Here is a 25,342-nt window from a genome sequence, read left to right as displayed (position 1 = left end):
GGACTAACCATAAGTGGGAAGAGGATAGAGGTCTGCTTAAAGGACTTGATGACCCAGAGCACGACCAAGCAAGTGAGCTGAATTGCAGTGAACAGATGGACCTTCTTCAGTGGGATCTGAAAGAAAAATGCATAATTCATTTAACTCTCAGTGGCAATTAACAGGATAATTCCCACACCTGGTTCAGTAAATATAAAATGAATGTTTTCACTTAATAATATAAAAAATACAAGCATGATATACAATTAAATCTAATACCAACTATAAAAACTTTCAAATGCAAAAGTCAATCATTATGTTAATAAAAGTCATACATAGTATCTATCTCAACCAAAATATATACTTCACTGCTTCAACTGTCATGTATAGCATGTATCTCAAACAAAATGTACATTGTACAACATTCCAGTAGATGTCAGAATTCATACCTGTCTCAAAAAAGTGTAATCAGGTTGATACTTGACAGGCATAAACATGATGAGGATACGATCGAAGAACTGGATGCCTTTAAGAGCTGCAATACCCATATAGAGGAAAACACCAAATAACACAGGCATAGGAATCTTCCGGAGGATAGGTGTCATTACTACAGACAACCCGATGAAGGTAAAGATAGCTATATGAGTAACACGATTTTCTCTGAAAAATTAAAAGAACAAAAATCTTTTAATGATATATGAAAAATACATGTACATGACATTATCCCAATATCTCAGCTAGCAATCCAATTTTCACCTAAACATAAACATTTTTCAAAAAAGCATGAGCAACAAAATTGGATCTTTGAATTCTAGAGGTATGAGTTTCCTGAGTATCTCTGAGGATAGGGGAGAAAAAAGACTTCCCCACATTCCCTGCAATTTGTAGAAGGAGAATGAAGAGGAAAGGGGTGGGGGTCTAGAACCCCCCCCATCCCCTTACATTTAATTTCTAAAAGTTAGTGGACAGGAAGCCAAGCAAGAAATGCTCACTGTTTACAATTAACCAACAGGAGAAGAAAGGAGACATAAGTAGTATGTTTGAGAACAGGAACCTGGATGTTCTAGTTATGACTGAAACAAAGCTAAAGGGGAAGAGGAAGGATGTTTTGGAAATGTCTCAGGGGTAAAGTTAGGAGTTAGTATAAGAGTAAGAACTATGGAAGGGCTAGCGATGTTGCTGAAGTTGTTGAGGATGGGCAAAAGTGTGTAAGGAAGTGAGCCCCATATCTCCATGTTGTAGTGGTTAGAGTTGCTGACTTTGATGCATTCACAGGTCACCTGGGATCAAGTACACAAGTATGAATCCTGGTTGCATCTGTCAGTTCTCTGTCAACCCACCTGTTCATCCTCCCATGAAGGTTGGTTGATAATATACATACTTGGTTTAAGCTAGGACAGACAGCATGTGCAAAAGATGTTTGTGGCATGAGGAAAGTGGGACGTGGGCAGATTACAGAGGGTAGTGATTGGTGGTATGAAGTAAGATTGTTAGTGAAAGAGAAGAGAGAGGCGTTTGGATGGTTTTTACAAGGAAGTAGTGCGAATGACTGGGAGATGTATAAAAGAAAGAGGCAGGAGGTCAAGAGAAAGGTGCAAGAGGTGAAAAAGAGGGCAAATGAGAGTTGGGGTGAGAGAGTATTAAATTTTAGGGGGAATAAAAAGATGTTATGGAAGGAGGAAAATAAAGTGCATAAGACAAGAGAACAAATGGAAACATTGGTGAAGGGGGCTAATGGGGAGGTAATAACAAGTAGTGGTGAAGTGAGAAGGAGATGGAGTGAATATTTTGAAGGTTTGTTGAATGTGTTTGATGATAGAGTGGCAGATATAGGGCGTTTTGGTTGAGGTGGTGTGTGAAGTGAGAGGGTCAAGGAGAATGTTTTGGTAATCTGAGAAGAGGTAATTAAAGCTTTGCGGAAGATGAAAGCCAGCAAGGCGGCGGACTTGGATGGCATTGCAGTGGGATTTAGTAAAAAAGGGGATGACTATGTTGTTGACTAATTGGTAAGGATATTCAGTGTATGTATGGTTCATGGTGAGGTGCCTTAGGATTGGCAGAATGCATGCACAGGGTCATTGTACAGAGGCAAAGAGGATAAAGGTGAGTTCTCAAATTACAGAGGTATAAGTTTGTTGAGTATTACTGGGAAATGATATGGGAGGGTACTGATTGAGAAGGTAAAAACATGTACAGAGCATCAGATTGGGGTTTGTAGTATGTTTCAGGAAAGGAACCTGGATATTTTGGCTCTGAGTGAAACAAAGCTCAAGGGTAAAGGGGAAGAGTGCTTTGGGAATGTTTTGGGAGTAAAGTCAGGGGTTGGTGAGAGGACAAGAGCACGGGAAGGAGAAGCACTACTGAAACAGGAGTGGTGGGAGTATATGATAGAGTGTAAGAAAGTAAACTCTAGATTGATATGGGTAAAACTGAAAGTGGATGGAGAGAGATGGGTGATTATTGATGCATATGCACCTGGGCATGAGAAGAAAGATCAGGAGAGGCAAGTGTTTTGGGAGCAGCTGAGTGAGTGTGTTAGTAGTTTTGATGCACGAGACTGGGTTATAGTGATGGGTGATTGGAATGCAAATGTGAGTAATGTGGCAGTTGAGGGAATAATTGGTGGACATGGGGTGTTAAGTGTTGTAAATGGAAATGGTGAAGACCTTGTAGATTTGTGTGCTGAAAAATGACTGATAATTGGGAATAACTGGTTTAAAAAGAGAGATATACATAAATATATATATGTAAGTAGGAGATATGGCCAGAGGGCATTACTGGATTATGTGTTAATTGATAGGCACATGAAAGAGAGACTTTTGGATATTAATGTGCTGAGAGGTGTAGCTGGAGGGATGTCTGATCATTATCTTGTGGAGGCGAAGGTGAAGATTTGTAGAGGTTTTCAGAAAGGAAGAGAGAATGTTGGGGTGAAGAGAGTGGTGAGAGTAAGTGAGCTTGGGAAGGAGACTTGTGTGAGGAAGTACCAGGAGAGACTGAGTACAGAATGGAAAAAGGTGAAAGCAAAGGACATAAGGGGAGTGGGGGGAGGAATGGGATGTATTTAGGGAAGCAGTGATGCCTTGCGCAAAAGATGATTGTGGCATGAGAAGCGTGGGAGGTGGGAAGATTAGAAAGGGGAGTGAGTGAGGGGATGTAGAAGTAAGATTATTAATGAAGGAAAAGAGAGAGGCATTTGGATGATTTTTGCAGGGAAATAGTGCATATGACTGGGCGATGTATAGAAGAAAGAGGCAGGAGGTCAAGAGAAAGGTGCAAGAGGTGAAAAAGAGGGTAAATGAGAGTTGGGGTGAGAGAGTATCATTGAATTTCAGGGAGAATAAAAAGATGTTTTGGAAGGAGGTAAATAAAGTGTGTAAGACAAGAGAACAAATGGGAACTTCGGTGAAGGGGGCTAATGGGGAGGTGATGACAAGAAGTGGTGATGTGAGAATGAGATGGAGTGACTATTTTGAAGTTTTGCTGAATGTGTTAGATGATACAGTGGCATATATAGGGTGTTTTGGTCAAGGTGGTGTGTGAAGAGAGAGGGTTAGGGAGAATGATCTGGTAAACATAGAAGAGGTAGTAAAAACTTTGCAGAAGATGAAATCCGCCAAGGCAGCGGGTTTGGATGGTATTGCAGTGGAATTTATCAAAAAAGGGGGTAACTGTGTTGTTGACTGGTTGGTAAGGATATTCAATGTATATATGACTCATGGTGAGGTGCCTGAGGATTGGCAGAATGGATGCATAGTGCCATTGTACAAAGACAAAGGGGATAAAGGTGAGTGCTCAAATCAAAGAGGTAAAAGTTTGATGAGTATTACTGGGAAATCATATGGGAGGATATTGATTGAGAGGGTGAAGGCATGTACAGAGCATCAGATTGAGGAAGAGCAGTGTGGTTTCAGAAGTGGTGGAGAATGTGTGGATCAGGTGTTTGCTTTGAAGAATGTATGTGAGAAATACTTAGAAAAGCAAATGGATTTGTATGTAGCATTTATGGATCTGGAGAAGGCATGAGATAGAGTTGATAAAGATGCTCTGTGGAAGGTATTAAGAATATATGGTGTGGTAGGCAAGTTGCTACAAGCAGTGAAAAGTTTTTATCGAGGATGTAAGGCAGTGTACATGTAGGAAGAGAGGAAAGTGACTGGTTCTCAGTGAATGTTGGTTTGCAGCCGGGGTGTGTGGTGTCTCCATGGTTGTTTAATTTGTTTATGGATGGGGTTGTTAGGGAGGTGAATGCAAGAGTTTTGGAAAGAGGGGCAAGTATGCAGTCTGTTGTGGATGAGAGAGCTTGGAAAGTGAATCAGTTGTTGTTCGCTGATGATACAGAGCTGGTGGCTGATTCGTGCGAGAAACTGCAGACGCTGGTGACTGAGTTTGGTAAAGTTTGTGAAAGAAGAAAGCTGAGAGTAAATGTGAATAAGAGCAAGGTTATTAGGTACAGTAGGGTTGAGGGACAAGTCAATTGGGAGGTAAGTTTGAATGGAGAAAAACTGGAGGAAGTGAAGTGTTTTAGATATCTGGGAGTGGATTTGGCAGCAGATGAAACCATGGAAGTGGAAGTGAATCATAGGGTGGGGGAGGGGGCGAAAATTCTGGGAGCCTTGAAGAATGTGTGGAAGTCGAGAACATTATCTCGGAAAGCAAAAATGGGTATGTTTGAAGGAATAGTGCTTCCAACAATGTTATATGGTTGCGAGGCGTGGGCTATGGATAGAGTTGTGCACAGGAGGGTGGATGTGCTGAAAATGAGATGTTTGAGGACAATATGTGGTGCGAGGTGGTTTGATTGAGTAAGTAATAATAGGGTAAGAGAGATGTGCGGTAATAAAAAGAGTGTGGTTGAGAGAGCTGAAGAGGGTGTGTTGAAATGGTTTGGTAACATGGAGAGAATGATTGAGGAAAGATTGACAAAGAGGATATATGTGTCAGAGGTGGATTGAATGAGAAGCGGGAGACCCAATTGGAGGTGGAAAGATGGAGTGAAAAAGATTTTGTGTGATCGGGGCCTGAATATGCAGGAGGGTGAAAGGCGTGCAAGGAATAAAGGGAATTGGAACGATGTGGTATACCGGGGTCGTTGTGCTGTCATTGGATTGAACCAGGGTATGTGAAGCGTCTGGGGTAAACCATGGAAAGTTCTGTGGGGCCTGGATGTGGAAAGGGAGCTGTGGTTTTGGTACATTATTACATGGCAGCTAGAGACTGAATGTGAATGAAAGTGGTCTTTGTTGTCTTTTCCTAGCGCTACCTCGCGCACATCTGGGGGGAGGGGGTGGTTATTTTCATGTGTGGCGGGGTGGCGATGGTAATGAATAAAGGAAGACAGTATGAATTATGTGCATGTATATATATATGCATATGTCTGTGTGTGTATATATATGTATACATTGAGATGTATAGATATGTATATTTGCATGTGTATGTGGGTGGGTTGGGCCATTCTTTCATCTGTTTGCACTACCTTGCTAATGCAGGAGACAGCAACAAGGCAATATAAAAGAATAAATAAATAAATAAATAAATAAATATATTTTTTTTTTTTTTGCTTTGTCGCTGTCTCCCGCGTTTGCGAGGTAGCGCAAGGAAACAGACGAAAGAAATGGCCCAACCCACCCCCATACACATGCCTTGATTCAATCCACTGACAGCACGTCAACCCCGGTATACCACATCGCTCCAATTCACTCTATTCTTTACCCTCCTTTCACCCTCCTGCATGTTCAGGCCCCGATCACACAAAATCTTTTTCACTCCATCTTTCCACCTCCAATTTGGTCTCCCTCTTCTCCTCGTTCCCTCCACCTCCGACACATATATCCTCTTGGTCAATCTTTCCTCACTCATTCTCTCCATGTGACCAAACCATTTCAAAACACCCTCTTCTGCTCTCTCAACCACGCTCTTTTTATTTCCACACATCTCTCTTACCCTTACGTAACTTACTCGATCAAACCACCTCACACCACACATTGTCCTCAAACACCTCATTTCCAGCACATCCATCCTCCTGCGCACAACTCTATCCATAGTCCATGCCTCGCAACCATACAACATTGTTGGAACCACTATTCCTTCAAACATACCCATTTTTGCTTTCCGAGATAATGGATTTGTATGTAGCATTTATAGATCTGGAAAAGGCATATGATAGAGTTGATAGAGATGCTCTGTGGAAGGTATTAAGAATATATGGTGTGGGAGGCAAGTTGTTAGAAGCAGTGAAAAGTTTTTATCGAGGATGTAAGGCATGTGTACGTGTAGGAAGAGAGGAAAGTGATTGGTTCTCAGTGAATGTAGGTTTGCGGCAGGGGTGTGTGATGTCTCCATGGTTGTTTAATTTGTTTATGGATGGGGTTGTTAGGGAGGTGAATGCAAGAGTTTTGGAAAGAGGGGCAAGTATGAAGTCTGTTGGGGATGAGAGAGCTTGGGAAGTGAGTCAGTTGTTGTTCTCTGATGATACAGCGCTGGTGGCTGATTCATGTGAGAAACTGCAGAAGCTGGTGACTGAGTTTGGTAAAGTGTGTGAAAGAAGAAAGTTAAGAGTAAATGTGAATAAGAGCAAGGTTATTAGGTACAGTAGGGTTGAGGGTCAATTCAATTGGGAGGTGAGTTTGAATGGAGAAAAACTGGAGGAAGTGAAGTGTTTTAGATATCTGGGAGTGGATCTGGCAGCGGATGGAACCATGGAAGCGGAAGTGGATCATAGGGTGGGGGAGGGGGAGAAAATTCTGGGAGCCTTGAAGAATGTGTGGAAGTCGAGAACATTATCTCGGAAATAAATAAATATATATATATATATATATATATATATATATATATATATATATATATATATATATATATTTCCCTGGGGATAGGGGAGAAAGAATACTTCCCACGTATTCCCTGCGTGTCGTAGAAGGCGACTAAAAGGGAAGGGAGCGGGGGGCTGGAAATCCTCCCCTCTCGTTTTTTTTTTTTTTTTTTTTTTTTTTTATTTATTTCCAAAAGAAGGAACAGAGAAGAGGGCCAGGTGAGGATATTCCCTCAAAGGCCCAGTCCTCTGTTCTTAGCGCTACCTCGCTATCGCGGGAAATGGCGAATAGTATGAAAAAAAAAAAAATATATATATATATATATATATATATATATATATATATATATATATATATATATATATATATATATATATATCCCTGGGGATAGAGGAGAAAGAATACTTCCCACGCATTCCTCACGTGTCGTAGAAGGCGACTAAAAGGGATGGGAGCGGGGGGCCAGAAACCCTCCGCTCCTTGTATTTTAACTTTCTAAAAGGGGAATCAGAAGAAGGAGTCATGCTGGGAGTGCTCATCCTCCTCGAAGGCTCAGATTGGGGTGTCTAAATGTGTGTCGATGTAACCAAGATGAGAAAAAAGGAGAGATAGGTAGTATATTTGAGGAAAGGAAACTGGATGTTTTGGCTCTGAGTGAAACAAAGCTCAAGGGTAAAGGGGAAGAGTGGTTTGGGAATGTCTTGGGAATAAAGTCAGGGGTTAGTGAGAGGACAAGAGCAAGGGAAGGAGTAGCACTACTCCTGAAACAGGAGTTATGGGAGTATGTGATAGAGTGTAAGAAAGTAAATTCTAGATTGATATGGGTAAAACTGAAAGTTGATGGAGAGAGATGGGTGATTATTGGTGCATATGCACCTGGGCATGAGAAGAAAGATCATGAGAGGCAAGTGTTTTGGGAGCAGTTGAATGAGTGTGTTAGTGGTTTTGATGCACAAGACCGGGTTATAGCGATGGGTGATTTGAATGCAAAGGTGAGTAATGTGGCAGTTGAGGGAATAATTGGTATACATGGGGTGTTCAGTGTTGTAAATGTAAATGGTGAAGAGCTTGTAGATTTATGTGCTGAAAAAGGACTGGTGATTGGGAATACCTGGTTTAAAAAGAGAGATATACATAAGTATACGTATGTAAGTAGGAGAGATGGCCAGAGAGCATTATTGGATTACTTGTTAATTGATAGGCGCACGAAAGAGAGACTTTTGGATGTTAATGTGCTGAGAGGTGCAACTAGAGGGATGTCTGATCATTATCTTGTGGAGGTGAGGGTGAAGATTAGCAGGGGTTTTCAGAAAAGAAGAGAGAATGTTGGGGTGAAGAGAGTGGTGAGAGTGAGTGAGCTTGGGAAGGAGACTTGTGTGAGGAAGTAGCAGGAGAGACTGATTACAGAATGGAAAAATGTGAGAACAAAGGATGTAAGGGGAGTGGGGGAGGGATGGGATGTATTTAGGGAAGCAGTGATGGCTTGTGCAAAAGATGCTTGTGGCATGAGAAGCGTGGGAGGTGGGTTGATTAGAAAGGGTTGTGAGTGGTGGGATGAAGAAGTAAGATTATTAGTGAAAGAGAAGGGAGAGGCATTTGGACGACTTTTGCAGGGAAATAATGCAAATGAGTGGGAGATGTATAAAAGAAAGAGGCAGGAGGTCAAGACAAGGTGCAAGAGGTGAAAAAGAGGGCAAATGAAAGTTGGGGTGAGAGAGTATCATTAAATTTTAGGGAGAATAAAAAGATGTTTTAGACGGAGGTAAATAAAGTGCGTAAGACAAGGGAGCAAATGGGAACTTCAGTGAAGGGGGCTAATGGGGAGGTGATAACAAGTAGTGGTGATGTGAGAAGGAGATGGAGTGAGTATTTTGAAGGTTTGTTGAATGTGTATGATGATATAGTGGCAGATATAGGGTGTTTTGGTCGAGGTGGTGTGCAAAGTGAGAGGGTTAGGGAAAATGATTTGATAAACAGAGAAGAGGTAGTAAAAGCTTTGCGGAAGATGAAAGCCAGCAAGGCACTGGGTTTGGATGGTATTGCAGTGGAATTTATTAAAAAAGGGGGTGACTGTATTGTTGACTGGTTGGTAAGGTTATTTTATGTATATATGACTCATGGTGAGGTGCCTGAGGATTGGCGGAATGCTAGCATAGTGCCATTGTACAAAGGCAAAAGGGATAAGAGTGAGTGCTCAAATTACAGAGGTATAAGTTTGTTGAGTATTTCTGGTAAATTATATGGGAGGGTACTGATTGAGAGGGTGAAGGCATGTACAGAGCATCAGATTGGGGAAGAGCAGTGTGGTTTCAGAAGTGGTAGAGGATGTGTGGATCAGGTGTTTGCTTTGAAGAATGTATGTGAGAAATAATTAGAAAAGCTAATGAATTTGTATGTAGCATTTATGGATCTGGAGAAGGCATATGATAGAGTTCATAAAGATGCTCTGTGGAAGGTATTAATAATATATGGTGTGGTAGACAAGTTGCTACAAGCAAAGAAAAGTTTTTATCAAGGATGTAAGACATGTGTACGTGTAGGAAGAGAGGAAAGTGATTGGTTCTCAGTGAATGTAGGTTTGTGGCAGGGGTGTGTGATGTCTCCATGGTTGTTTAATTTGTTTATGGATGGGGTTGTTAGGGAGGTGAATGCAAGAGTTTTGGAAAGAGGGGCAAGTATGAAGTCTGTTGTGGATGAGAGAGCTTGGGAAGTGAGTCAGTTGTTGTTCGCTGATGATACATCACTGGTGGCTGATTCATGTGAGAAACTGCAGAAGCTGGTGACTGAGATTGGTAAAGTGTGTGAAAGAAGAAAGTTAAGAGTAAATGTGAATAAGAGCAAGGTTATTAGGTACAGTAGGGTTGAGGGTCAAGTCAATTGGAAGGTAAGTTTGAATGGAGAAAAACTGGAGGAAGTGAAGTGTTTTAGATATCTGGGAGTGGATCTGGCAGCGGATGGAACCATGGAAGCAGACGTGAATCATAGGGTGGGGAGGGGCGAAAATCCTGGGAGCATTGAAGAATGTGTGGAAGTCGAGAACATTATCTGGGAAAGCAAAAATGGGTATGTTTGAAGGAATAGTGGTTCCAACAATGTTGTATGGTTGCGAGGCGTGGGCTATGGATAGAGTTGTGTGCAGGAGGGTGGATGTGCTGGAAATGAGATGTTTGAGGACAATGTGTGGTGTGAGGTGGTTTGATCGAGTAAGTAATGTAAGGGTAAGAGAGATGTGTGGAAATAAAAAGAGCGTGGTTGAGAGAGCAGAAGAGGGTGTTTTGAAATGGTTTGGGCACATGGAGAGAATGAGTGAGGAAAGATTGACCAAGAGGATATATGTGTCGGAGGTGGAGGGAACGAGGAGAAGTGGGAGACCAAATTGGAGGTGGAAAGATGGAGTGAAAAAGATTTTGAGTGATCGGGGCCTGAACATACAGGAGGGTGGAAGTCGGGCAAAGAATAGAGTGAATTGGATCGATGAGGTATACCGGGGTTGACGTGCTGTCAGTGGATTGAATCAGGGCATGTGAAGCGTCTGGGGTAAACCATGGAAAGTTGTGTGGGGCCTGGATGTGGAAAGGGAGCTGTGGTTTCGGGCATTATTGCATGACAGCTAGAGACTGAGTGTGAACGAATGGGGCCTTTGTTATCTTTTCCTAGCGCTACCTCGCACACATGAGGGGGGAGGGGGATGGTATTCCATGTGTAGCGAGGTGGCGATGGGAATGAATAAAGGCAGACAGTGTGAATTGTGTGCATGGGTATATATGTATGTGTCTGTGTGTGTATATATATGTGTACATTGAGATGTATAGGTATGTATATTTGCGTGTGTGGACGTGTGTGTATATACATGTGTATGGGGGTGGGTTGGGCCATTTCTTTCTTCTGTTTCCTTGCGCTATCTCGCAAATGTGGGAGACAGCAACAAAGCAAAATATATATATATATATATATATATATATATATATATATATATATATATATGATCTGGTACTGGACCGCTCAGATCATATATATATATATATATATATATATATATATATATATATATATATATATATATATATATATATATTTTGCTTTGTTGCTGTCTTTCTCCCCTATCCCTGGGGATAGGAGAGAAAGAATACTTCCCACGTATTCCCTGCGTGTCGTAGAAGGCGACTAAAAGGGAAGGGAGCGGGGGGCTGGAAATCCTCCCCTCTCGTTTTTTTTTTTTTTTTTTTTTTTTTTTTCCAAAAGAAGGAACAGAGAAGGGGGCCAGGTGAGGATATTCCCTCAAAGGCCCAGTCCTCTGTTCTTAACGCTACCTCGCTATCGCGGGAAATGGCGAATAGTATGAAAAAAAAAAAAAAAAATATATATATATATATATATATATATATATATATATATATGTGGAAGGTATTAAGAATATATGGCGTGGGAGGCAAGTTGTTAGAAGTAGTGAAAAGTTTTTATTGAGGATGTAAGGCACGTGTACGAGTAGGAAGAGAGGAAAGTGATTGGTTCTCAGTGAATGTTGCTTTGCTGCAGGGGTGTGTGATGTCTCCATGGTTGTTCAATGTATATATGGATGGGGTTCTTAGGGAGTTGAATGCAAGTGTTTGAGAAAGAGGTGCAAGTATGCCTTCTGTTGTGGATGAGAGAGCTTGGGAAGTGAGTCAGTTGTTGTTCTCTGATGATACAGCGCTGGTGGCTGATTCGGGTGAGAAGCTGCAGAAGCTGGTGACTGCGTTTGGTAAAGTGTGTGAAAGAAGAAAGCTGAGAGTAAATGTGAAAAATGGCAAGGTTATTAGGTACAGTGAGGTTGAGGGACAAGTTAATTGGTCAGTAAGTTTGAATGGAAAAAAACTGGAGGAAGTGAAGTGTTTTAGATATCTGGGAAAGGATTTGGCAGCAGATGGAACCTAGGAGGTGGAAGTGAAACATAGGGTGGGGGAGGGGGCGAAAGTTCTGGGAGCGTTGAAGAATGTGTGGAAGTCAAGAATGTTATCTTGGAAAGCAAAAATGAGTATGTTTGAAGGAATAGTGGTTCCAACAATGTTATATGGCTGTAAGGCATGGGCTATAGATAGAGGTGTGCAGAGAAGGGTGGATGTGCTGGAAATGAGATGTTTGAGGACAATATGTGGTGTGAGGTGGTTTGATCGAGTAAGTAATGAAAGGGTAAGCGAGATGTGTGGTAATAAAACGAGTGTGGTTGAGAGAGCAGAAGAGGGTGTTTTGAAATGGTTTGGTCACATGGAGAGAATGAGTGAGGAAAGATTGACAAAGAGGATATATGTGTAAGAGGTGGAGGGAACGAGAAGTGGGAGACCAAATTGGAGGTAGGAAGATGGAGTGAAAAAGATTTTGAGTGATTGGGGCCTGAACATGCAGGAGGGTGAAAGGCATGCAAGGAATAGAGTGAATTGGAATGATGTGGTATACCGGGGTCAATGTGCTGTCAATGGATTGAACCAGGGCACATGAAGTGTCTGAGGTAAACCATGGAAAGTTTTGTGGGGCCTGGACATGGAAAGGGAGCTATGGTTTTGGTGCATTATACATGACAACTAGAGACTATGTGTGAATGAATGTGGCCTTTATTGTCTTTTCCTAGCACTACCTCGCGCACATGCATGCGGGGGGTGGGGGTTGTAATCTAATGTGTGGCGAGGTGGCGATAGGAATGAATAAGGGCAGACAGTATGAATTATATATATGTGTATATATGTATATGTCTGTGTGTGTGTATATATATATATATATATATATATATATATATATATATATATATATATATATATATATATATATATATATATTTTTTTTTTTATACTTTGTCGCTGTCTCCCGCGTTTGCGAGGTAGCACAAGGAAACAGATGAAAGAAATGGCTCAACCCCCCCCCATACACATGTATATACATACGTCCACACACGCAAATATACATACCTACACAGCTTTCCATGGTTTACCCCAGACGCTTCACATGCCCTGCTTCAATCCACTGACAGCACGTCAACCCCGGTATACCACATCGTTCCAATTCACTCTATTCCTTGCCCTCCTTTCACCCTCCTGCATGTTAAGGCCCCGATCACACAAAATCTTTTTCACTCCATCCTTCCACCTCCAATTTGGTCTCCCTCTTCTCCTTGTTCCCTCCACCTCCGACACATATATCCTCTTGGTCAATCTTTCCTCACTCATCCTCTCCATGTGCCCAAACCACTTCAAAACACCCTCTTCTGCTCTCTCAACCACGCTCTTTTTATTTCCACACATCTCTCTTACCCTTACGTTACTCACTCGATCAAACCACCTCACACCACACATTGTCCTCAAACATCTCATTTCCAGCACATCCATCCTCCTGTGCACAACTCTATCCATAGCCCACGCCTCGCAACCATACAACATTGTTGGAACCACTATTTCTTCAAACATACCCATTTTTGCTTTCCGAGATAATGTTCTCGACTTCCACACATTCTTCAAGGCCCCCAGGATTTTCGCCCCCTCCCCCACCCTATGATCCACTTCCGCTTCCATGGTTCCATCCGCTGCCAGATCCACTCCCAGATATCTAAAACACTTCACTTCCTCCAGTTTTTCTCCATTCAAACTCACCTCCCAATTGACTTGACCCTCAACCCTACTGTACCTAATAACCTTGCTCTTATTCACATTTACTCTTAACTTTCTTCTTCCACACACTTTTCCAAACTCAGTCACCAGCTTCTGCAGTTTCTCACATGAATCAGCCACCAGCGCTGTATCATCAGCGAACAACAACTGACTCACTTCCCAAGCTCTCTCATCCCCAACAGACTTCATACTTGCCCCTCTTTCCAAAACTCTTGCATTCACCTCCCTAACAACCCCATCCATAAACAAATCAAACAACCATGGAGACATCACACACCCCTGCCGCAAACCTACATTCACTGAGAACCAATCACTTTCCTCTCTTCCTACACGTACACATGCCTTACATCCTCGATAAAAACTTTTCACTGCTTCTAACAACTTTCCTCCCACACCATACATTCTTAATACCTTCCACAGAGCATCTCTATCAACTCTATCGTATGCCTTCTCCAGATCCATAAATGCTACATACAAATCCATTTGCTTTTCTAAGTATTTCTCACATACATTCTTCAAAGCAAACACCTGATCCACACATCCTCTACCACTTCTGAAACCACACCGCTCTTCCCCAATCTGATGCTCTGTACATGCCTTCACCCTCTCAATCAATACTCTCCCATATAATTTACCAGGAATACTCAACAAACTTATACCTCTGTAATTTGAGCACTCACTCTTATCCCCTTTGCCTTTGTACAATGGCACTATGCACGCATTCCGCCAATCCTCAGGCACCTCACCATGAGTCATACATACATTAAATAACCTTACCAACCAGTCAACAATACAGTCACCCCCTTTTTTAATAAATTCCACTGCAATACCATCCAAACCTGCTGCCTTGCCGGCTTTCATCTTCCGCAAAGGTTTCACTACCTCTTCTCTGTTTACCAAATCATTTTCCCTAACCCTCTCACTTTGCACACCACCTCGACCAAAACACCCTATATCTGCCACTCTATCATCAAACACATTCAACAAACCTTCAAAATACTCACTCCATCTCCTTCTCACATCACCACTACTTGTTATCACCTCCCCACTTGCGCCCTTCACCGAAGTTCCCATTTGCTCCCTTGTCTTACGCACTTTATTTACCTCCTTCCAGAACATCTTTTTATTCTCACTAAAAATTTAATGATACTCTCTCACCCCAACTCTCATTTGCCCTTTTTTTCACCTCTTGCACCTTTCTCTTGACCTCCTGTCTCTTTCTTTTATACATCTCCCACTCAATTGCATTTTTTCCCTGCAAAAATCATCCAAATGCCTCTCTCTTCTCTTTCACTAATACTCTTACTTCTTCATCCCACCACTCACTACCCTTTCTAATCAACCCACCTCCCACTCTTCTCATGCCACAAGCATCTTTTGCGCAATCCATCACTGATTCCCTAAATACATCCCATTCCTCCCCCACTCCCCTTACTTCCATTGTTCTCACCTTTTTCCATTCTGTACTCAGTCTCTCCTGGTACTTCCTCACACAGGTCTCCTTCTCAAGCTCACTTACTCTCACCACCCTCTTCACCCCAACATTCACTCTTCTTTTCTGAAAACCCATACAAATCTTCACCTTAGCCTCCACAAGATAATGATCAGACATCCCTCCAGTTGCATCTCTCAGCACATTAACATCCAAAAGTCTCTCTTTCGCACGCCTGTCAATTAACACGTAATCCAATAACACTCTCTGGCCATCTCTCCTACTTACATAAGTATACTTATGTATATCTCGCTTTTTAAACCAGGTATTCCCAATCATCAGTCCTTTTTCAGCACATAAATCTACAAGCTCTTCACCATTTTCATTTACAACACTGAACACCCCATGTATACCAATTATTCCCTCAACTGCCACATTACTCACCTTTGCATTCAAATCACCCATCACTATGACCCGGTCTCGTGCATCAAAACCACTAACACACTCATTCAGCTGCTCCCAAAACACTTGCCTCTCTTGATCTTTCTTCTCATGCCCAGGTGCATATGCACCAATAATCACCCACCTCTCTCCATCAACTTTCAGTTTTACCCATATTAATCGAGAATTTACTTTCTTACACTCTATCACATACTCCCACAACTCCTGTTTCAGGAGTATTGCTACTCCTTCCCTTGCTCTTGTCCTCTCACTAACCCCTGACTTTACTCCCCAGACATTCCCAAACCACTCTTCCCCTTTACCCTTGAGCTTCGTTTCACTCAGAGCCAAAACATCCAGGTTCCTTTCCTCAAACATACTACCTATCTCTCCTTTTTTCACATCTTGGTTACATCCACACACATTTAGGCACCCCACTCTGAGCCTTCGAGGAGGATGAGCACTCCCCGCGCGACTCCTTCTTCTGTTTCCCATTTTAGAAAGTTAATACAAGGAGGGGAGGATTTCTGGCCCCCCGCTCCCGTCCCCTCTAGTCGCTTTCTACGACACGCGAGGAATACGTGGGAAGTATTCTTTCACCCCTATCCCCAGGGATAATATACATATATATATACATATACACATACACACACATACACATACATACGCACATAAACACACACACACACATACATATATATACATATGAGAAATGTAAGAAACAATTTAGAAAACTGAAACTTCTAGCTCGAAATGAATGAAAAAAAAGAATGTCACATAATGGTTCAACCTCTGGCTATGGAAAAAAGGAAATGTATAATTTATTTACACAAACGTCAATAGCAGTTCTCATCAATTTAACCACTGTATCAATAAGCTTCAATGTCTAAGCTACATTTTTCTCCAATTTCACTATTTTCCTTCACATTTTCAATTGTGTCTGAAGGTTCTACTTCAAGAGTGATTGTTTTTCCAGTAACGGCGATCAAATTTAAAGAGGGAAGTCAGCACCACAAGTAAAGCATCCTCCTCGAAGGCTCAGAGTGGGGTGCCTAAATGTGTGTGGATGTAACCAAGATGTGAAGACCCTTACTGGAAAAACAATCACTCTTGAAGTAGAACCTTCAGACACAATATATATATATATATATATGTTGAGATGTATAGATATGTGTATGTGCATGTGTGGACGTGTATGTATATACATGTGTATGTGGGTGGGTTGGGCCATTCTTTCGTCTGTTTCCTTGCGCTACCTCGCTAAAGCGGGAGACAGCGACAAAGTATAATAATTAAATACATATAAAATGTATATGTGGGTGGATTGAGCCATTCCTCGCCTGCTTCCTTGTGCTACCTCGCTAATGCAGGAGACAGCAATTAAGTATGATATAATAAAAATACATCTTTTTATACTTGTCGTTTCCTGCATTAGTGAGGTACCACCAGGAACAGACAAAGAAAGGACACAACCACCCACATCCATTCTATAGCTGTCACAGATAATGCACTGAAACCACAGCTCCCTGTTCACAATCAGGCTCCACAGACCTTTCCATGGTTTATCCTGGATTCTTCACATGCCCTGGTTCAATCCACTGACAGCATGTTGACCCTAGCATAATGTGGTTCTACTTTATTCTATCCCTTGCATGCCTATCATCCTCCTGCATTTTCAGGTCTCTATTGCTCAAAATCTTTTTCACTCCAGCCCTCCATCTCCTATCTAGTCTCCCAGTTCTCATTATTCCTTCCACTTCTGACACATATATCCTCTCCGTCAACCTTTCCTCATTCATTCTCTTCCTATGCCTAAATCACTTCAGTGCACCTTCTACTTTCTCAACCACACATTTTTTGTCACCACACCTTTCTCTTACCCATTCATTATACTTGATCAAACCACCTCACACCACATACTGTTCTTAAACATTATTTTCCAACATGCACCATTCTCTGCTCAGCCTTATCTACAGCCCATGCCTTGCATTCATGTAATATTGCTGGGACTACCATTCCTTCAAACATACCCATTTTTGCTCCCAGATAACGTTTTCTCTTTCCACACATTCTTCAGCACTCCCAGAACCGTTGTCCAATCAACCACGCTATGACTCACTTCTGCTTCCATGGTGCCATTCATGCCATGTTCATGCCCAGTTACCTAAAGCACTTCACTTCCCCCATGTTTTCTACATTCAGACTCAAATCTAATCTGTCCCTGAACCCTACTAAACCTATTAACATTGCTTTCATTTGCATTTACTCTCACCTACTTCCTTTCATAAACTCTTCCAAACTCAGTCACCAGGTTCAGAAGTTTCTCACTCAAATCTACCATTAGTGATGTATCATCAGATAACAATCAAAGACTCACTTCCCGAGCCCTCTCATCCCACACAGACTGCATATTCAACCCTTTCTCCATGACTCCTGTATTTACCTCCCTCACCACTCCATCTATAAACAAATCAAATAACTATGGTGACATCACACACCCCTTCTGCAGACTAACCTTTACTTGGAGCCATAGAACCATTAAATCTCCTCTCTTCTTACTCATATGCTTGCCTTACACTCTACATGAAGACTTTTAACAGCTTCTAACAGTTTACCTCCTACACCATACATTCTAAGACCTTCCATAAGCATCACTATCAACACCATCATGTGCTATCTCCAAATCCATAAATGCCACATACAAATCCATCTGTTTCTCTAAGTATTTCTCACACATTCTTCAAAGCAAACACCTGATCCACATATCCTCTACCACTTCTGAAACCACACTACTCTTCCCCAGTCTGATGCTCTGTACATTCCTTCACCCTCTCAATTAATATCCACCCATTCAACTAATCAGGCACACTCAACAAACATATACCTCTGTACTTTGAACACTCTCCTTTATCCCCCTGCCTTTACACAATGGCACAATACATGCATTCTGCAAATCCCTAGGCACCTCACCATGATCTATACATACAATGAAAATCCTTACCAACCAATCAAAAAATAAATTAAACTGCAATACCATTCATTCCAGCTGCCTCGTTACCTTTCATCTTTCACAAGGCTTTCACCACCTCTTCTCTCTTCAACAAGCCACTCCCCATGACTCTCACGTTGCATACCATTCTAACCTAAACATCCTACATCTGCAACTCTATCCTCAAACAATCCAATGGTCCTTCAAGATACTCACTCCAACTCCTCACTTCATCAGTACCTGTTACCATTTCCTCTTTTGCCCCCTTCAATGATCTTCCTATTTGTGTTCTTATTTTTTGTACATTTGTAACTTTCTTCCAAAAATCTTATTCTCCCTAAAGTTTACTGATGTTCACACACACCAACTCTCATTTGCCCTCTTTATCAACCCCTGCCCCTTCCTCTTGAGCTCCGGTCACTTTCTCATATACATCCTTGAATCATCTGCACTCCTTCCTTATAAGTAACACCTAAATGCCTCTGTTTTCTGTTTCACTAGCAACTTTACTTCTTCATCCCACCACTCTCTATCCTTTCTAATCTGACCACCTCCCACCTATTGCATGTCACATGATAGTCCATGATCAAAGGTTCTGTTTGATAAGCCAATCCTTCTTGATAACAAAATCCTCTCAAAATAGACATCACTTTGGCTAAATTATTTTGTTATTATAAAGTTCTACTGTATGACTACTAAAGCCATTTCACTGAGGCAAAACTTAAAAGGCTATATTGCATATCATTCATTTATCCGTAAGCAGATATGGAATTATTTAACAAATACTTCCAATTATGTTTCCATCTGGTTATCAGAATATTTTTCCCATACCCTTTTTCATTTTCACAATTAACCATACTTGAGTATCAAAGATTCAAAATGTCTGGGATTGGAGGTCTCTGGAGATTCAGTTTTTTGGAAAAGCGATATGTCTATTTCAAAAACTCACATCATAAACTGTATCATTATTTTTGTAGTGTAGAAATTGCAATGGGTAATTATGTCAGCAAATAAACTTATTTCAGCATTCTCCTAGACTTATAATGTTATCATATTCACAAATTGACTCTAATATTTCATACAATCATCAGTACCGTAATTAAGATCATCTGCCAAGTAAGTAGGTACCAAATATGGACATTACAAAAATTACCATCAATCCCATCATGCACTACTAGTCACTTAAGCATCTGCCAAATTGCACCACTGCTATTCAATGATTTAAGTGGAAAACAAAATACATGAAAATCATTCCATGTTCTTAACCTTATTTGGATGCTAATTCTAGTACACAAACTTCTAGAAGTCAAATAAACCTATGAAAACCTTATCAAAACATAATTCAGTTTTGATCTGTGTTGTGAATAACAAACATTTCCTTGCCCAAATACTTAAATGCAATTCTCATATTTGCCAGCAGAAAGTTCAACAATCTAAAATGTTTTTTGATGTGGAGTTCTGGTGACAGGTTAGGCATAATAATGACTCCAAAGTCCTTTCAAAAAGAGACCTGTAGGCTATTTTGTGCTAGGTAAAAAAAAAAAAGTCCACCGAGGCCTTCTTTCATTGGGAGTGTGCAACCACATTCTCTTCCCCATTTGCACAGTACTGGGAGTTCCACACTTGCGGTGCCCCATGTCTTGAATTCTATCACTGCCCAATCCTTCAAGCCCACAGTACACTGTCAACCTAAAATTTCTTCTCTTAATTTATAACATATATCCACTGTATCACATTGCCTTTCACTTATTTCACACTGAATGATATAGTTATTCATAACCTCTACATCTGAGAATAGTGGCATGTCACTGGAAAGACCAGGTCATCTTGCTGGTCTTTAATTTATTTGTAAAAGTTGAAGTACTCATAGAATGAATGAACTATTAGAGCTGCTCTCTACCATCTGCTGAAACAGAGGAGTTCCTAACCCTCCTTCTCAGTTTCTACTGTCCACTTTTCAACATTGAAACCTTTAATTTCATTACATCATCCTTGCTAATCATATCATCATGCTTAAATCAATTGCTTAAAATTTCTCCCCTTTACATCAATGCTTTGTTATTCACTACTGATTATTATATCAAATACCAATTACCATTATATCATATGCACATTACATTATCCCTAACTTCAATCAATACATGTGCAAAAAGTGATACACTTACCTTACTCCAAGGAACTGAGGTTTCTCTCCGGGTGCAGCACACTCAGATTCTAATTTGAGAGAATTCACATGATTAATGGATAGCACAGTGGCTGCCACAAACCATGGTAGGCCCATTACAGAGTTAACTATTATGAGGATAGCCAGGACAAACAGGTCAAGATGGTAGCCACCCCCTTTCTGCAAAAAGAGAAGATATACAAATATATACAAATATATTCTTTATATGTACATTTTTCTTTATCTATATCTATCTTTCGATCTATATATTTTATCCCGGGGATAGGGGAGAAAGAATGCTTCCCATGTATTCCCTTGTGTCATAGAAGGTGAATAAAATGGGAGGGAGCATGGGCTGGAAATCCTCCCCTCCAGTTTTTACTTTTCCACAAGAAGGAATAGAGAAGGGGGCTACATGAGGATTTCCTTTCAAAAGCTCGGTTCTCTGTTCTTGATGCTACCTCGCTAAAGCAGGAAATAGCAAATATACATAAAAAAAATCCATCTATCTACAGGTTGTACCCCTTTAATCTGGCAACCTTGGGAACTGGCCATTGCCAGACCACAGAAAATGCCAGAAAACAAAAATTAACCCCCAAGTCATACACAGTTAATGATCCGATCTAATAGTAATCAAACAAAGTCTTTACAGAAGTTCCTTTATCTAATCAGTAACTCCACCTTTTCAAGCACATAATGATTTGCATACACATTAGCACTAGCACCATCTTCTGCACCTGGTGGCAGATTCACAAACTAATAACTAATAGTGACAGATTCAAAACACACTAGAACATGGGAGTTGTGGGACTACAGAGTGCTGGATTAGAGAGGTTCAACCTGTATCTTTCTATCTATCCAGCAATCTATATAATTGTATATATATTGTTTTTTTCATGCATATTCACTATTTCAAGCATTAGCCTTACAGAGAATATCCTCACTTGGATCCCTTCTCTGTTCCTTCTTTTTGAAAATTTAAAAACGGGAGTGGAGGATTTCCAGCCCTCTGCTCTCTCCTCTTTAAGTCGCCTTCTACATCACGCAGGGAATACGTGGGAAGAATTCTTTCTCCACTATCCCCAGGGATGAAATAAATGTATATAAATTTATTTATTTATTTATTATCTATTTTGCTTTGTCGCTGTCTCCCGCATTAGCGAGGTAGCGCAAGGAAACAGACGAAAGAATGGCTCAACCCACCCACATACACATGTATATACATACACATCCACACACGCAAATATACATACCTATACATCTCAATGTATACATAAACAGACATATACATATATACACATGTACATAATTCATACTGTCTGCCCTTATTCATTCCCGTCGCTACCCCACCACACATGAAATAACAACTCCCTTCCCTCGCACGTGCGCGAGGTAGCGCTAGGAAAAGACAACAAAGGCCACATTCATTCACACTGGACATGAGAAGAAAGATTGTTAGAGGCAAGTGTTTTTAGAGCAGCTGAGTGAGAGTGTTAGTAGTTTTGATGCACGAGACCGGGTTATAGTGATGGGTGATTTGAATGCAAAGGTGAGTAATGTGGCAGTTGAGGGAATAATTGGTGTACATGGGGTGTTCAGTGTTGTAAATGGAAATGGTGAAGAGCTTGTAGATTTATGCACTGAAAAAGGAGTGGTGATTGGGAATACCTGGTTTAAAAAGAGAGATATACATAAGTATACGTATGTAAGTAGGAGAGATAGCCAGAGAGCATTATTGGAATACGTGTTAATTGATAGGTGCGTGAAAGGGACTTTGAATGTTAATGTGCTGAGAGGCGCAACTGGAGGGATGTCTGATCATTATCTTGCGGAGGCAAAGGTGAAGATTTGTAGAGGTTTTCAGAAAAGAAGAGAGAATGTAGGGGTGAAGAGAGTGGTGAGAGTAAGTGAGCTTGGAAAGTACACTTGTGTGAGGAAGTACCAGGCGAGACTGAGAACAAAATGGAAAAAAGTGAGAGCAAAGGATGTAAGGGGAGTGGAGGAGGAATGGAATGTATTTAGGGAAGCAGTGATGGCTTGTGGCAAGAGAAGCGTGGGAGGTGGGCAGATTAGAAAGGGTAATGAGTGGTGGGATGAAGAAGTAAGATTATCAGTGAAAGAGAAGAGAGAGGCATTTGGACGATTTTTGCAGGGAAATAATGCAAATGAATGGGAGTTGTATAAAAGAAAAAGGCAGGAGGCCAAGAGAAAGGTGCAAGAGGTGAAAAAGAGGGCAAATGAGAGTTGGGGTGAGAGTGTATCATTAAATTTTAGGGAGAATAAAAAGATGTTTTGAAAGGAGGTAAATAAAGTGTGTAAGACAAGGGAACAGATGGGAACTTCAGTGAAGGGGGCTAATGGGGAGGTGATAACAAGTAGTGGTGATGTGAGAAGGAGATGGAGTGAGTATTTTGAAGGTTTGCTGAATGTGTTTGATGACAGAGTGGCAGATATAGAGTGTTTTGGTCGAGGTGGTGTGCAAAGTGAGAGGGTTAGGGATAATGATTTGGTAAACAGAGAAGAGGTAGTAAAAGCTTTGTGGAAGATGAAACCCAGCAAGGCAGCAGGTTTGGATGGTATTGCAGTGGAATTCATTAAAAGAGGGGGTGACTGTATTGTTGACCAGTTGGTAAGGTTATTTAATGTAGGTATGACTCATGATGAGGTGCCTGAGGATTGGCGGAATGCTTGCATAGTGCCATTGTACAAAGGCAAAGGGGATAAAAGTGAGTGCTCAAATTACAGAGGTATAAGTTTGTTGAGTATTCCTGGGAAATTATATGGGAGGCTATTGATTGAGGGGGTGAAGGCATGTACAGAGCATCAGACTGGGGAAGAGCAGTGTGGTTTCAGAAGTGGTAGAGGATGTGTGGATCAGGTGTTTGCTTTGAAGAATGTATGTGAGAAATAGTTAGAAAAGCAAATGGATTTGTATGTAGCATTTATGGATCTGGAGAAGGCATATAGAGTTGATAGAGATGCTCTGTGGAAGGTACTAAGAATATATGGTGTGGGAGGCAAGTTCTTAGAAGCAGTGAAAACTTTTTATCGAGGATGTAAAGCATGTGTACGTGTAGGAAGAGAGGAAAGTGATTGGTTCTCAGTGAATGTTGGTTTGCGGTAGGGGTGCGTGATGTTCTCATGGTTGTTTAATTTGTTTATGGATGGGGTTGTTAGGGAGGTGAATGCAAGAGTTTTGGAAAGAGGGGCAAGTATGCAGTCTGTTGTGGATGAGAGAGCTTGGGAAGTGAGTCAGTTGTTGTTCGCTGATGATACAGCGCTGGTGGCTGATTCATGTGAGAAACTGCAGAAGTTGGTGACTGAGTTTGGTAAAGAGTGTGAAAGAAGAAAGCTGAGAGGAAATGTGAATAAGAGCAAGGTTATCAGGTACAGTAGGGTTGAGGGACAAGTCAATTGGAAGGTAAGTTTGGAGAAAACTGGAGGAAGTGAAGTGTTTTAGATATCTGGGAGTGGATTTGGCAGTGGATGGAACCATGGAAGCAGAAGTGAAGCATAGGGTGGGGGAGGGGGCGAAAGTTCTGGGAGCGTTGAAAAATGTGTGGAAGTCGAGAACATTATCTCGGAAAGCAAAAATGGGTATGTTTAAAGGAATAGTAGTTCCAACAATGTTATATGGTTGCAAGGCTTGGGCTGTAGATAGAGTTGTTTGGAGGAGGGTGGATGTGCTGGAAATGAGATGTTTGAGGACAATATGTGGTGCGAGGTGGTTTGATCGAGTAAGTAATAATAGGGTAAGAGACATGTGTGGTAATAAAAAGAGTGTGGTTGAGAGAGCAGAAGAGGGTGTTTTGAAAGGGTTTGGTCACATGGGGAGAATGAGTGTGGAAAGATTGACCAAGAGAATATATGTGTCAGGATATATGTTTTTCTAAGTATTCCTCACATACATTCTTCAAAGCAAACACCTGATCCACACATCCTCTACCATTTCTGAAACCATACTGCTCTTCCCCAATCTGATGCTCTGTACATGCCTTCACCCTCTCATTCAATACCCTCCTATATAATTTACCAGGAATACTCATCAATCCTATGCCACTGTAGTCTTAACACTCACCTTTATCCCCTTTGCCTTTGTACTATGGCACTATACATGCATTCCACTAATCCTTGGGAACTTCAAAATGATCCATACATACATTGAATATCCTTGCTAGAATTGAAATTTTCTGGAGAAATCAACTGTTCTTTGACACAAATAAATGAAAGTTTTTTCATTTATCACAAAACACATCAGGTGTACAACAACTCCTAATCAAAGGCATGCTGGCTATGAATGTAATCTGACAGAAAGACCATACAAAAAATACAGATAACTCTTATTTAGAACTTTGCCCCTGAGGTTTGATACACAGGTCACAGAAACCTACTTACGTTGAGATGTTGAGGCCTTCACCAATATATTCTTTTAATTATAAATCCTCAAGACCCCTTTAATGGGGTTCCTACAGCTTCGAAGCTAACTTCACTCAGGAAATGGAAAATAATGGACTCTTTTGGAGTGAGAAGTTTCATCACAAGCCTTTACTTGCCTTACTTCTTTTTGTCTATAAATAGTGATGAAGAAACACTGAAAGTGACTTTTCCTTTAGAGTGTAAACACATGCAGGTAAAGTCCAACATACATGCAGAGGTGCTGAGAGGTGCTCCTTAGACGGTGCCCCTTAGACTCAGTTCACCGAGTCTAGAGAGTTCTATGAAAATTTTGGTGGGTCTGCTATTAAGCAGGACTATTATAGACAAAGCAGGAGGGAAGGCATGTGAAAGGATCCCTGATTGGGATAACTTCTGGATATCAAGTCTGACTGTGTAAAGATGAAGGAGTTTTGTGACAGTGTTGGTGACCTCAGCAAAGCAAAATTTTAAAACACT

At 41.1% G+C, this 25,342-nt stretch overlaps 1 protein-coding gene across 33 annotated transcripts in view; it reads right to left on the bottom strand.

Moving 5' to 3' along the window:
* The window catches only part of Ndae1 (Na[+]-driven anion exchanger 1), a 680,061-nt gene that overhangs the window by 316,555 nt on the left and 338,164 nt on the right, over nt 1–25,342 (bottom strand). For all 33 annotated transcript variants that reach the window (XM_071683718.1, XM_071683724.1, XM_071683696.1 and 30 more), the window contains 3 exons: nt 20,451–20,629; nt 429–639; nt 9–116 (listed from right to left, as the gene is read on the bottom strand). In XM_071683718.1, coding sequence (XP_071539819.1) covers nt 9–116; nt 429–639; nt 20,451–20,629 — 498 coding nt within the window. The remainder of the gene's footprint in view (nt 1–8; nt 117–428; nt 640–20,450; nt 20,630–25,342) is intronic.

Source organism: Panulirus ornatus, chromosome 37 (assembly GCF_036320965.1).
Source record: "Panulirus ornatus isolate Po-2019 chromosome 37, ASM3632096v1, whole genome shotgun sequence".
NCBI lineage: Eukaryota > Metazoa > Arthropoda > Malacostraca > Decapoda > Palinuridae > Panulirus > Panulirus ornatus.
This window is presented reverse-complemented; position numbering and strand designations above follow the sequence as displayed.